The sequence below is a fragment of the Mirounga leonina genome, unplaced genomic scaffold (genome assembly GCF_011800145.1).
Source record: "Mirounga leonina isolate KUSES-001 unplaced genomic scaffold, KU_Mleo_1.0 Mir_150, whole genome shotgun sequence".
Taxonomy (NCBI): Eukaryota; Metazoa; Chordata; class Mammalia; order Carnivora; family Phocidae; genus Mirounga; species Mirounga leonina.
The window spans coordinates 23,024,897-23,039,663 of NW_023270374.1; the positions used below are offsets into that span (position 1 = coordinate 23,024,897).

The 14,767-nt window shown below is 43.8% G+C and overlaps 1 protein-coding gene across 4 annotated transcripts in view; it reads right to left on the reverse strand.

Moving 5' to 3' along the window:
• Window positions 1–9,808, reverse strand: part of ASXL1 (ASXL transcriptional regulator 1) — a 73,515-nt gene extending 63,707 nt beyond the window's left edge. For 2 of the 4 annotated variants that reach the window (XM_035006038.1, XM_035006036.1), the window contains exons 1-4: window positions 9,669–9,808; window positions 3,691–3,773; window positions 2,705–2,707; window positions 1,281–1,389 (exon numbers count right to left, since the gene is read on the reverse strand). In XM_035006038.1, coding sequence (XP_034861929.1) covers window positions 1,281–1,389; window positions 2,705–2,707; window positions 3,691–3,773; window positions 9,669–9,725 — 252 coding nt within the window. In that variant the 5' untranslated portion in view covers window positions 9,726–9,808. The remainder of the gene's footprint in view (window positions 1–1,280; window positions 1,390–2,704; window positions 2,708–3,690; window positions 3,774–9,668) is intronic. The other 2 variants (XM_035006039.1, XM_035006037.1) reach the window with 1 other exon arrangement.
• Between the last annotated feature and the right edge of the window lie 4,959 nt (window positions 9,809–14,767).

The window sequence follows — 14,767 nt, forward strand, 5'->3', positions numbered from 1 at the left end:
ACTGACACTGTGTCAGGGATGCATACACCACCATAAAGAAAGGTTAAATCTGTCCCAGGTTATAAAGCTAGGTTTTGAACTCAGGGCTCTATTTCTCCCCAAGGCTCAGTTCCTGACATTACATTATACAGCCTCTTAACAAAAGTCCAAAATATTAGAAACAAAAACAATATAGAGGGGCGCCTGGGTGGCTCAGTTGGTTAAGCGACTGCCTTCAGCTCAGGTCATGATCCTGGAGTCCCAGGATTGAGTCCCGCATCAGGCTCCCTGCTCAGTGGGGAGTCTGCTTCTCCCTCTGACCCTCCTCCCTCTCATGCTCTCTGTCTCGCATTCTCTCTCTCTCAAATAAATATTTAAAAATATATATATATATAGAAAACAGCTTTAATTTTGAATTAAAGAAAATAAGTCTATCAAGAAAATAAAAGGGAAAAGTTTGTATACAGACTACTGATATTTATAACCACATTATGGATGAGAAGAAGGGTCGGCATCAAATTTTCAGTTTCCTCATCAAAAGGTCATCTTATGTCTAAATCAGGTCAGCAAACCACAGCCCCAACCCAAATCTGGCCCTCTCACTGTCTTTGTAAGGTTTTACTGGAAGACAACCTTGCCCACTCATTTATGATTTGTCTATGCCTGCCTTCCTGCTACAATGGCAGAGGTGAATACTTATGATAGAGATAGTATGGTCCACAAAACCTAAAGTATTTATTCTCTGGCCCTTTATAGAAAGTTTGCCAACCTCTGGTTTAAATAATAACCATTTATATCACAAATAGTAGAAAAATAATTAGCCTGTTTATTTCAGTTCTATTTAGGCTTTACTGTGAACTCTACTTCATTTAAGTTCTCTTCCTTTGTAATTAGCTCCACTTAGAAAAAGCTAATGAATTTTTTAATTTCCACAAGGATGTTTATATGTCAGCTATATTCCACAGAGTAGGTCTTGTTTTAGCTGCCCAGTAATTTATCTTCACAATACTATTACAAACAAAATCCTAATTAAAGCACATCTGCAGTTACCCCCACACATCCTTACCCTTCTAGTGCATACAAGCTGCAAAGATATAAACAAAGAAAAGATGAATAGCTGATATGACTGAAGAATTCCCAATACCCCGTTCACCCTAGAACATCTCAAAGTGCCATTTAGGACCAACATCACCACCATCACCTGCCTGTTCATTAGAAAGGCAAATTCATGGATCTCATCCCAGACCTGTACCAGGTGACTCTTAGACTAAGAGTTTAAGAACAGAGTTGATATTACTTACCTTGAGTGTGAACAGGCTGATTCGGCCAGGCAGTTTATAAAACAGCCCCTCTCCTCCTCTTGAGTTGGAATGTAGCATGGCATTGAGACATGCGAGAGGGGATGTCCCGCTGTAAAAACATACAAGGATGGATGAGGGTTATAGAAATCTACATGCCGACTTACTCAAAGATCCAATACCCTCCAACTCATTCTTAAATCAAGAAATACAGCAGAAGAGAGCCCATGACAACAATTCCACTTTGGAAGTAGTATAGGGCAACAAATGAAATCCCCGTCAATCACACCCAGGTAGGACATGGTATGTGATTCCCTTGTTCCACACCTGGCACTTTCTTAGTGCCTTTTGACAACATCAACCAAGTTCTCAAAGAGATTTAGAAAAAGTACACAGTGACTGTTCAAATTCAGGGAGTTTTAAAAAAAACACATTACCCAATATTTTTATTAAATTTTAAAAGTTAAATTTTAATATTAAAAACAGAATGTGCTTCCTAGCCTCTGTATTTTGACCTGCATATATCATGCTCAGAAACATTATCAGCACAAAGACCACAGAATCAATGGTGCTGTCCCAACAAAACAAGCACACCTTTTCATCCCCAGTTAAATATTTGCTAACAAGCACACAAAAGAAGAATATTTCATTTGCTTTTTCTCTGTTGGGAAGGGGAGAGAATGGGTTTTATTCTACATCTACCCAGGAGCAAGCACTTAAATTTAAACTTAAAAAGAAAAGTCAGTCAAATGGATCTGGTACCCAATAATGGAAAAAAGATGGATCATTAAGCTATTTCACACTCCCTGCTACAGTAGTTGGTTGCAAAACCGTAACTCAGTGAATTAGAGGCCATTTACTGAATCTTAAAATAGAACAGCTGTCAAAAACACAGACAAGTGTCCATTATTAATATTACTGAGTTTGGCACTAGCATGTTAGTGCTAGGATTCACCTGTGCACCTTCTTGTCCCTCTCCCCAGTATGTTAAAAATATATAAATATCTTAAGTAAAGCCTCTTAAGATCTTTCAGAACAAGAAGCCTTAATTTATGCAGTGTTAAAAATAAATTCTGAGTCTAAAAAAGCCATTAAAAAAAAAAAAACAACCCTATTACTTATTCTGCTTTGGAACACACTGGATGCTAAAAAAATTTTCACCAAGAACCAATCTCTATAAGAAACCTTGTGCACAATGTGGAGTATCAAGTGGGTGTGCTAACTTCTCTGCTACAGGGGGGAACGGCATGCTGGCAGAGTCCTTCAGCAGAACAGTGTGACTCCTACACACTATACCTCTGTCTACAAATCACAGAGCTGCTCACTCATCATGAGCCACCATGACTGCTTCATTAATTCCTATAAGAGCAAGAAGCAGAAACAAGTTAAAGTTCTCAATTTCATCTGTCCCAAAGGGACTAATTTACCTTCTATAGGTATAGTGGTCCAACAGCAGTGCAGACAGCAGCATGATGGGAAATAGCCCATAAAAACAAAAATAAAGCACAATTATAACACTACACAGTGCATAAGTACCATTTAAATGAATGTGATCTACACAATCCTGATCTTCCCTCCCCACAAACTGTCAGCTTGAGACTGTTTGAACTGGTTAACTGGAAAATGAGGATCTTTTGACCCTAAAAGGTCAATTTCAAGCAGCTAAAGCTTAACCAGCAAAAACATATGCTGTTTGTTCTGAGTTCCAAGAAGGGAGACTATGTTGTGCTCTCTTCTTTCATTTAAATTAAAGAAAAAGGGGGTTGGGGTTAGAGTGCAGAGAGAAAAGAATTAAACAACCACTGATTTCCATGCCTGCAATTCCTTTTGTTCCTAACTTGTTGCTTCTCTAGCAAAACTACATCATAGGAGAATAAAATCAAGGTCACACTAAACTTTAGTATATTCCTATGATGAATGGCTAGAATCAGTAGGGAGGAAAAAAAGGCCAGTGGTGTTATGGTGATGAGACAACCCTTCTTTTGATCCTAAAACAAAGAATTTCAGGGATATAGAAAGGGAAGTTTTATACAAAATAGAGCCTATCAGAGTCTGCCCCTTCTCTACTACTAATATGTGCAAAAGAGAGTACAAAAGAAAATGCGTGGACTCCTTACACAAAGAGCACACTCCATGTCAAGATTTAAGGGAGAGCAAGAATAGGGAAAGCTGCTGCATCTCTAATGAAAACAAATGGATGTTCACCCATTCCCACCCGCCACTCAGAAGACACACAGCTTGGGAGATAGTTCTATACCACACCAGACTGGGGCGGGGGGGGGGGGCGAGCAAAGAGACACATGGAGAGAGAGAAAGGGGGAGAAGGCATATATACACTTAATCATGTCACTAAGTATCTACAGAAAGACATATGTCCTATGAAACCCTCTTGAACAACGAGAATAATACGAACCTCATTTCCTTTAATCCTTCTGCCTCTATGACCTGCAGAATCTGTTTTGGTGTCATTGGAGCATCCGAGTAGTTTTCTAGTACCTGAAGAAATATAAATGTTCTGATTTTAGTGTGCAATTTCCATTTATATCCATCAGTCTACATCCTGAGCTACAGTTCTGCTGAGGTAGCACTGCTAACAATTTAGTTTTTCCACAGTTAACACTGCTTCAGAAACCAAATTACGGATCTATCTAAGATGTTGCTAAAAGTGACTGAAATTAGCGTAAATATTCTAATTCTTAATTCTAAAAACACCCATCTTCTTAGCATACATGCTATGGTACATGGGTGGGGCCTTAGCAACCTTGGTTACTGCTTAACTTCACATTGTTCACATGACTGAACCATAGAATACATAGAGCTACAAAATAATGACAAGACAGAAATGCATTCAGGTTTTCTTTTCCTGAGGAAGTCTGGTTAGTACCCGTATTTTTTTTTTTTTTAAAGATTTTATTTATTCATTTGAGACACAGAGATACAGAGAGAGAGAGACAGAAAGCATAAGCAGGGAGAGAGGCAGAGGGAGAGGGAGAAACAGGCTCCTCGCTGAGCCAGGAGCCCGATGTGGGGCTCGATCCCAAGACCCTGGGATCATGACCTGAGCTGAAGGCAGACGCTTAATCATCTGAGCCACCCAGGTGCCCCAGTACCCATATTTTTAAGTGATGGTTTTTGCCACTGTGTTGTGAAATTTTGGTGGGAACTGCCACAGTACATTTTGCCATTTGGCAACGTGAAGCTCTGATTCTGTATGACTGGTGCAGGCAAAGCAACAAGAAACAGAACGTCCCATTTACGTTAGCATCATCTCTAACAAAGTCATGGCAGCAGTTTCCTAGTGAGCAACTGTGGCTCTCTCATGTGAAGGAGCGGAGCTGTTTTAGAAATGCCATCCTTCTCAGAGAGGAAAAAGGCTGTCAGTATCTTTGTATGGTCTCTACCAGCAGCTGCCGAGGCTACTCCATACACCTTGCAGTCGCTTAACAACTGTTAACAACTAAGTGCTGCTTTGTCACAAATAAAATGTAAAGCAAGAAGTCTGACAGGATTGCTGCTAAAGGGTCTCCCTGTGGAAGAACATGAGCCCTTAGCACTAAAGGAAGTCAAGCTTTGGAGAAGCAGATGCTGAAATAAAGTCCCTATTTACCATGGTCCCATTGTTAGCCTCTCTCTTTTCAATTTTTACATTCTCTTCAAGTAGCTCTATCACCTCTCATAGCTTCAACTACTACCTATACTCTGCTAACTCCCAAATACTCACCTCTAGCCTGGGTTTCTCCCCAGCTTCCGACTCAAATATTCACTTCTTTTTTTTTTTTTTTTAAGATTTTATTTATTTATTTGAGAGAGAGAGAATGAGAGAGAGCACATGAGAGGGGGGAGGGTCAGAGGGAGAAGCAGACTCCCTGCCGAGCAGGGAGCCCAATGCGGGACTCGATCCAGGGACTCCAGGATCATGACCTGAGCTGAAGGCAGTCGCTTAACCAACTGAGCCACCCAGGCACCCTCAAATATTCACTTCTGTACTGACATCCGCCCCCTTGATCATCTGTTCTAATTCATCTAACTGGCAACTCCAATTCATCACCCCTCTTCCTCCATCACCTAATGCAGAAACCTAGACAGCACCCCTCACTCTCACCTGTCCCCCAGTTCCTTCCCTCACCCAACACACAGCCCCTTCGCTAATATGCCTGCAACCAGCTCTGCTTTCCTCAAATCCATCCTTCCTCCGCTACCATCCTTCACTCCACAAATACATGAAATACTTACCTGTGCCAGGGACAATTCTAGAATTCAGCAGCAAAAAAGACCAAACCCTAGCTCTTGCAGAACTTACCTGCTATATGAGGTCAACCCAACAAAATAAATCTGCCCTCATCACTTTCCCCACTTTAAAATTCTTCAACAGCAACCTAATCACATACAGCAAAGGCCAAAGCTTCCGAGGAAGAGCTCACCAGCTCACTGGAAAAGCACAGGCTTTAGAACCAGACGGACCTGGATTTAAATGCTAGCCTTCTAAACTTGGGCAAGTTACCTACCCAACCTGAGCCTCGGTTGCCCCACTTGTGATGGAAAGATATTGATGTCTTGCCCTAAGAGTTGTTTTACAGATTGCAGATCATGGAAATAAGTGTCTACAGTGCCTGGCACAAATATGTGCTCGCAGGCCTGGCACACAAGGCCTCAGAATCTGGTCTCTGCCTGTCTCTCTACCTGACTGCCAAACTGATACTCCACAACTTCACATTCCAGTGACTATGTGTAGTTCTACCCAATCCCCACACTCTCCACCCTGTGCACAAGCGTGCGCACACACACCACTAGCTCCTTGTCACCAGCTCCTAACATCCTCCATGATGGGCCTAACTTCTTCTTGCCCTTCAAGATTCAGTTTGGAAAGCACCTTCCTCTAGGAAGCCTTCTCTGATCCCTGCCAGACAGAGTTAAATGTCTCTTTTCAGTGTCCTCATAGGCCACAACACATGTAATTTACCTTCCAAAGTGGGACACTTGTGAGTGGAAGGAGGAACCAGTCATGATGACGCCTGGACAATAAGCCTGAACCAGGATGTCTGTTTATCATATGTACATCTATGATGGCACTTATCATGCACGTAGTAAAATTCTATTCATGGGTCTAGACCTTCTCCATTCCCAGAAGACCCTTAAGCTCCTCAAGGGCAAACCTTATCCATCTTTGTATTCTAAGAACCTGAGTGCCAAGTTAAGCAGTGTTGACTTGAACAAACCCACAACAAACCCTGTTACAAGCTACTAACGTTCACTGCCACAGATACCACTTTTTTGATACTAAATGAGAGCTGAGTTAGCGAATTTTTGTACTGTAATTTTTTTTTAAAAGAAGCATGACTCTGAAAAATTAGTTACCAATTATTTAAACAGCAGTCAGGAAGAGCCTGAGAATCTAAGAGAGAACCTTCGGGCCTGAGAATCTAACTTCTTTAAAAGGAAGTAACATCAAAAGATACAAAGTATTCACTTTTATTATAATTGTATATGCCTCCAGCTTTTAGTACAAGAACAATTCAGCAGTGTTCTATTCCTAGTCCCTGGTCTTTCTGGCACACTTAAAAAAAAGTATCTCTTCTCCTACTTCAAAGAGAAAAAAAATGTTTGATGTAAGAATGGTCAGTCATGAATCAAAGTGAAAGATAAAGCGTACAATGAAGAGTTTCTCAAAGCCAGGGAGAATCCATTTAAGGACATTCAATTTAAAGGGAAATCCCCTCATCTATTTCTCCCAAACAAATCGTTCCTAACAAGCAGTAGGATTTATACCATCCAACCCTCTAAAGTCTACCTCTTATATCTAGAAAAGACAATACTACAAAATGTTTGAAAAAAGAGTAGCTACTTCTCAACAACATAACATCTGCAAGTCAATCTCCTGAAGTATACTACACTAATGAAATTCTCCAGAAGCCTCTTCTTTCCTACCAAAATAGTTTTTAAGAATTCCCAGTATCACTCTAGCCACCAATCTAAGCAAGGTCAGGAGCAATATGAAACCACCCCCAGAGCAACTGCATCTGATTGCCATGTCAAGCACTTCAAATTCACCTGTCCAAAGAGCAGATTTAATCACCTGCCCTCCCATTACGGGCTTTCTCTAGTCAAGCTAGTTGTTCTCTGTCCAGCATAAGCTCTCACAAACTCCCCAGCCCTCGGTGTTGCAGCAGTTTTCTTTAAATGGGGAGAGGACTCTGAAGAGTTGCCCCTCACCCACCAAATGGTCCCATCCAAAGGGACTGAAAATTCTGATAAAAAATAAAAGATATGCACAATTACGCACCATGTTTCCACAAGTCATCTTTCACATGTTTAAGGGCACTACAAAGTTATTCCTGTTCATATTGTTTTTTAATGAAAAGCCATAAAACAAAAAGAAATACCTTATTCAGATAATCTGGCATGAAGTTAAGCCAATGATAAAACAAAACTAACAACCTGGATACTGGAGTTCAGATCAGAGCAAGTCCAAGAACCTAAAGAGGCTTAACGGAACAGTGGACCCTGAATTCCTAAAGTCTTTCAACTAGTAAAAGCCAACAGAGCTTTGAGACAAACTTTAGAATTCTGTCAGAACATAAATAACACAGGATTTAAAGGTACTTTCACCTACCTCTAACAAAACTCTGGCAAGCAAATTTCCTTTTGGTGCCCAGAGTCATAAACACCTGCATAACAAGAACTTAGAGGAGAATTTCAATGAACACCCAAGACTCAACCTTGAGGAGAAAAAGAGCAAGCACATCCTTTGGCTCTCCCCTCCTCTCCCTCAGGCCTAAATTTGTTTCCAGGTGAGGCAACACTGGAGAAATCCTAAAATTCCCAAGAGATCTCAAAGCTAGCCAAAGCTTCCAATCTTGATTGAATCAAGAAAATATTTAGAACTTCAAAATCTACAAATTTCATATGCCAAACCAAAACAAATGAACAGAAGCATGAAACTTGAGCACACAAACACTTGCTATTTCTGTTCACTGGGCAACAAGTGCCTGGAGAAGACAATCAGGAACACCAGTGAAAATTCTCTCCTAAACCAAACTGCTTTAGTTCTTGTAAGTCAGTAACTGAGTTTTACATGTTCCAAGAAAGAAAAAGGTGTACCATAGAGCCGGAACAACCCCCAACACAATAGTCATCTCTCTGTCTACACAACACCTCTGAGGAAGGAACCTCACTTCCCAATAAAGATTAGAAAGTGAAGCTTCATTCATCATTAAAAGTGAATTACAGCAATTACATTTAAACTACAAGGTGTCAAGAGACATATGCTATCTGCACTATAACCCTGCTCTGTGACAGTTCTTGAGGAAGTGACATCTCTAGGAAAAGTTACAATTGTCATCTGCCAAGATATATTTTTAAGAACATGTCTCCCAGTGTCTTAGCTTTGTGGGTGCAAATCCAAAAGGAAGGTATTTCGATTACAAGTCCTCTGACGCTATGGGAACAAAATACACAACCCTCCTCACTAGGCAGTTTCAACAAATTACTCCCTCCTTTGCTAAGTCCTCAATGAGCAGTATCTTCAGAGGTACTTGGTCTTTGTCCAACACTTCAAGTATAACATGCACCAGGACACACACATACATTCTCTGCAAAGTAGAGTCAGTTCTCTGCAGAGTCCCTATCTCCAGTCTAGCTTATGAAGCAAAACCCTCTAGTCAGCGTTTCTCAAAGTGTGGTCAGGGGCCACCTGCATTACAGTCAACATGGGAACCTGGTTAAAATGAAGACACTGAGGCTCTACTCAGACTGAATTTCAGACTCAGAAGATCTTAAGCAGGGCCCTAGGACGAGCATTCCTAAGAACCTCCCAGGTGTCCCCAACAAGACACTAAAGTTTGAAAACCACTGCTCAGGGTTCCACCTGGGAGTAAGCACTTGCTTCCCTCCACACACCTGGTTTAGATTGGGAAAGCTCAAAATGTCACTCGCGTCCTTAAAATTGGGGGTGTTTTCCGACCCCTGGAGTCAAACGCACCACCCCATTGCCCACCAGGAAGCGAGGGAGGAGCTTCCGACCCTTCCCGGAAACCTAACTCCCCCGAGCGCATAAACGAAGCTTCCCCAGACCCCCAGACGCTGCCAAATAGTGGGGGAGGGGAGGTTGGGGCCCCGCCGCCCAGAGGGGGAGGAGCCGGCCTCCCAGCTCGCCCCTCCGCAGGAATTTAGGGGGTGGGGGGAGCTGCATAAAAAGGCGCCACATCCAACCAGCGAAGGACCTCTCCCCCACCCAACGCCTGGGGGGTGGGGGGGTGTCCCGTTCCTAAAAAAAATGGCGGCCCCGCCCCCTCCTGCAGTGGGCAGGGCTTCTCCCCTCCCCCTCCCCGTGGAGGGGGCTCGGCCAGCCCACCCCGCACGCCCCCACTGAGCCCCCTCGGCGGCCCGCCTCACCAGGCGCGCGGCCTCGGCCCACGTGCGCTCCTTCTTCCTCTTCTGTTTGTCCTTCATCCTCCTCCCCGTCGGCGGCGGCTCCACGCGGGACCTCCGGGCGGGGCGGGTGGCGGCGGCGCGGGGCTGGGGCAGCGGTGGCGGCGGCGGCGGCGGGGGGCGCGTGGCGGCGGCGGCGCGCGAGGACTCGGGTGCGGCCGGGGAGAGGGGGCGGGCGCCCGGGCACCGGCTGGCGCGAGACCCGGAGCGAGGGCGGCGGTGGGGGAGGGGTGGCGGCGGCTCCACGCGCCCGCGCTGCGTCAGTCGCCCACGGCGGCGGCGGCGGCGGCGGCAGCGGCAGCAGCGGCGGTAGCCCCGCGATCGCTAAGGAATGCGGCGGCTCCGCATAACCACGGGGTCAGAGGTCACGGCTCCAGCCTCCGCTTTCCCGCTCTGCCGAGGGGCCGAGAAAGGACTGGCGGTGGGGCAGGAAGGCGAGACGCAGCTTTCCCCTCGGCGCCCGGGTGTGTGCGTATCTGCCGTGGGTGTGTGTGTGTGTGAGTGTGTGTGAAGAGTGAGGAGGGGGAGTGTGGGGTTTTTTTTTTTTTTGAACAAAAACAAACCGAAAGGGCGGCTGGGAATTGTAGTCCTGGCTGCCTTTCTGGCCTCCCCCGCTCCGGAAGAATATGGCTGCATGAAACGCTTGGACCACACTTCCCGGCGTACCTCACGGCTCTTTTCCGCCCTCCCCTACCTTCCTCCGCCTCGCGCAGAGCTCGGTAAAGAAGGGGGCCGGGCAGTCGTTCGGGGAAGAGACTGGGCGGAGTATCGCGAGGTGCGGGAACTGGCTGGGAGCCTGAGGCATTCTGGGAGGCGATGCTGGGAAGGGGCGGTGGCTGGGCTCCCCAGCCACGTTTAACCCTTTCGGCGCTTCTGGCATCCCAGCCGCTGGGCTGTTAAGGGTGGAGATGGAGAACTGGTGGTAGCTCGACTCCCAGTGTCTACCTAAACCACTTTGTGCCTCTCCCCGCCTAAACCCTTCTCACCGACACTTCACAAAGATGGCAAGGGACAGGACTTTCCCTTTTGGTCCTGCCCTAAATGACTCACTGCCGCATAATAATGAGATAGTGAGACACTCATACCAGTAAAACGGTTATTCCACGTTTGATGGACCTAAACAGTTCCCCATTTCCTCCTGTGCTTTCATGACACTAATACTGCTATATGTTTGCAGAAGCTGCACCCGCAGCCTTGAGCATTCTTACCATATGGAGAACTTCGTGATAATGAGGGGTAAAGAACTTGGACTTTGGGACCATGCTGACCAGAATGCTCTTGAGGCCTTTTTAAAGGTGGTACCCTGAAGAGAACACAGGCCCTGGAGTCAAGTGGACCTACGCTGGAATCCTGGCTAAGTCACCCCTTGGGTACATAAAACTAGGGGCTCAACTTCTCTGAGCCTCAATTTTTTAATCTACATTAGTCTAATATCTCACAGCACTATTGGGATTAAAGTTAACATAAAACACTTGGCAGATTGGAAGAGGGTGTGAAGGGGGACCCTGACATTAGGTCCATGTAATTTGGCTCCTGGTATAGAACAAGTGTTTAATAATTAATATAAGCTGAGAGACAATGGACAATGGACTTAGCTCTCTGTGCCTTGGTTGCAGAGTATGAAATGAAATGAGGTTCAGAATACCAAACACATAGGTTTTCTGTACGTATTTGTCCGGAAACATTCCTAAAATCAGTTTTAAGCTGGATTAGTGTGGAGCTCTTAAAAATTAGGGAGGCAGGGGCGCCTGGGTGGCTCAGTCGTTAAGAGTCTGCCTTTGGCTCAGGTCGTGATCCCGGGGTCCTGGGATCGAGCCCCACATCGGGCTCTCTGCTTCTCCCTCTCCCACTCCCCCTGCTTGTGTTCCCTCTCTCACTGTCTCTCTGTCAAATAAATAAATAAAATCTTTAAAAAAAAAATTAGGGAGGCAGAGTCAAAGGCCACATTTGAAAGGTTTCCCTGGGTGAGGAAAGAACCTTCTCCCTGATGTTAGCACATGGAAGACCCATACTGTGCTGCCTAATCCTAACACCAGGAAATCCAGTGCTCCTGCTTCAATGCTCATCACACAGATGTTCACACCCAATAAACAAAATATTGCAAAGTAAACAGACTGTAGAAGTTTAAATAAAATAAAATCTTTCTCCCCTTACTTTACCCTAAGGAGGAGGAAAGGAAGAACAACCCCCTACCACCACCACCAGCACAAAATTTTTTGACCTCATTTTTTTTAACAAAAGTTGTTTTTTTAATCTATAGCTGACACAGTAACCTTTGACAAGTCATTTGACTTGTTTCCACTGTTTTCTTCTTGAGTAGCTTCACCCTCCTCTGACCTCCAAGGAGTAACTAGAAAAGATTCACTCTAAAATTTACATGTTTAGTACAGGCCTTGAGAACAGAATAATGTCCTCTCCAACACACCCCCCCAAACCATCTATGCCCTGGGAGTCCCTGGAACCTGTGAGTAGGTTACATTCCATTGGGAAATTGACTTTAAAGATAGAATTAAGGACTATAAAGCAGCAAGATTATCCTGGATTATTTAGGTGAGCCCTGTATAATCACATGCATCCTTAAAAGCAGAAGAACACAGAAGAGATGCTCTGAAGAGATTCAGAAGAATCGGATTTGAAGTTTGAGAGGAACTCAACCCAGTGTTGCTGGCTTTGAAGGGGGCAAGGAGCCAGGGAATGTAGGCAGCCTCTAGAAGCTGAGAACAAGCCCTGCCAGCAAGTAATACGACCTCAGTTCTAGAACTTCATGGAACGGAATTCTCACAAACTGAATGAGCTTGCAAGCAGGGTATTCCCCGCCTTCCTGCCAAGTCTGCAGAAAGGAATACAATCCTGTCAACACCTTGATTTTAGCCTTGATTTTAGCCTTATCAGAGAGGCAACTGAACCATACTATATATGGACTTCTGGCCCACAGAAAGTGTAGGATATAAATGGATGTTGTTTTAAGCCACTAGATCTGTGGTAACTTCTTACAGTGGTGCAAAAAAAAAAAGCTAATACACTGGAAATGCCTTTAATTCTTTCAGCCAGTAGTGACTGGCTCTCACAGTTGGGTCAAACCATGGGGGAATCCAGATGTGACTCAAGGTCTCTGCCCTTACAGAATCAAACAGAAACTAATGACATCATAGTTAAGTGTGAAAGGAGTACATTCAGAGAACTGTACAAAATAGGTTGAAAAATTGATTTTAGTCATTAAACCTAAAGTAGCTCTGATTTTTTTTAAGTGAATGAGACTCAAGTTTATTCTGTTGTCAGAAGCACCAAAAAACAAACCTATACATTTTTTTTTGGTGTGTTTTGTTTTTATCACGGTGTTCTTATTACAAATTATCTTTGAAGTCAACACAGGTGCACAGGACAGTCTAAGATAAACAGGACTGTATTCAACCTTGCTCTGTTTGGGGATGAGTCACTCTTTTCAAACTGCACAGTTATGAGCAAAGCACACATTCAGGAATTTGAATAACACACCACTAGCAAACCCAGGACTTCCCAAAAGGACAAATACACCTTCTGACCCTCACTATGAGCTAACGGATTGCCAGGGGCTTTTGACCTCAGCAGTCCTAGGTTTGAATCTTCTTGGAGTCATTCTCTAGCTGACTGGCCTTGGTCAAGTTCTGAAACCTCTCTTTGACTCAATGCCATCATTTGGACAACATGATACATAAACTCGAAGTGTGGAATTGGGATTAAGTAGGATCTTTGTAAAGTGCCTAACACACAGTAGACTCACTAAATGCCAGCTCTCTTTGGCTCAGAGATGGTTTAGTCTGAAGTATAAAAAATGCTTCATTTTGGGGCGCCTGAGTGGCTCAGTCCTTAAGTGTCTGCCTTCGGCTCAGGTCATGATCCCAGGGTCTGCGATCGAGCCCTGCATCGGGCTCCCTGCTCTGCGGGAAGCCTGCTTCTCCCTCTCCCACTCCCCCTGCTTGTGTTCCCTCTCTCACTGTGTCTCTGTCAAATAAATAAAATCTTTTTTTAAAAAATGCCTCATTTTTATACTTCAGCAAACTAAGCTCTGGAATAGAGTTTGCCACTCTAACAAATGTTCTCTTCCAATAATTGTCTCCATTTTCAAATGAAGTTGAGGTTCAGATGTCAAATTCCCTCCCCCAGGTTCCAGATGATTAAATGAGATCACATTTACTAAACTTCCAGAATAGCAGATGATCACCAAATGTGTATTTTTCTTCTCCCTCCCCACATTTCATTTCTTTGTATGATTTTTGGTTTAATTGTGCTCGTGTTAGCATCTTGGGTTCATCATCAAACAGCACCCACCCCAACATCTGGCACAGTCTCGGCACAGGGCAGGCACTCATTCTGTTGAATAAATGACCTTACTCAATAATTACTTTATTGGGCAAAATCCCTGAGGATTTATTTCCCACTGAAGAGCCCAAAATAGTTATTTGGAACGTGCCCAAGCAGAACTGGGAAAGACTGAGGCAAGATTTCACCCAAACATATCTATGCAAATTATAAAGATGCTCAGGAATAAAGACTTCATGACCTCCCTGTTGTCTTTGGGCACAGAACTGGGGCACAGAATTGGCCCACATGATGGGGAGCCCCAACTCACCTTACCTGCCCTTCACCATCATTTAAGTCCACTCCTGTTTTTCAGTCTCCCTTGAGACTAAAAAAAGGTGTTTAAATTTCATTTACCCCACCAAAATGTTAATAATAGTTACTTCTGGGTTGTAAGACTGAAGTCAGTTTTTGTTTTTGTTTTTGTTTTTGTTTTTTTCCTACAAAGTATTACTTTTAATTGAAAAAAAAAACTTTTTTCATTTAACCACGAAACAGAGCATTTAGATTATGATGGCAGATGTAATGTTTTTCACTTCTTTATACTGTCTGTATTTTCCAAATCTTCTAGAATGAGTATGTGCCATTCATATATGAGTATGTTGAAAAAATTAAAGTTTTAATTCTCAACAGTGTGAGGACATCTTTAATAATAATTCTTCCTTTCATTTACTTAAAAAGATTTGTGGGACCCCCTAAAATGGCCTCAAAGGATGACCTGACCT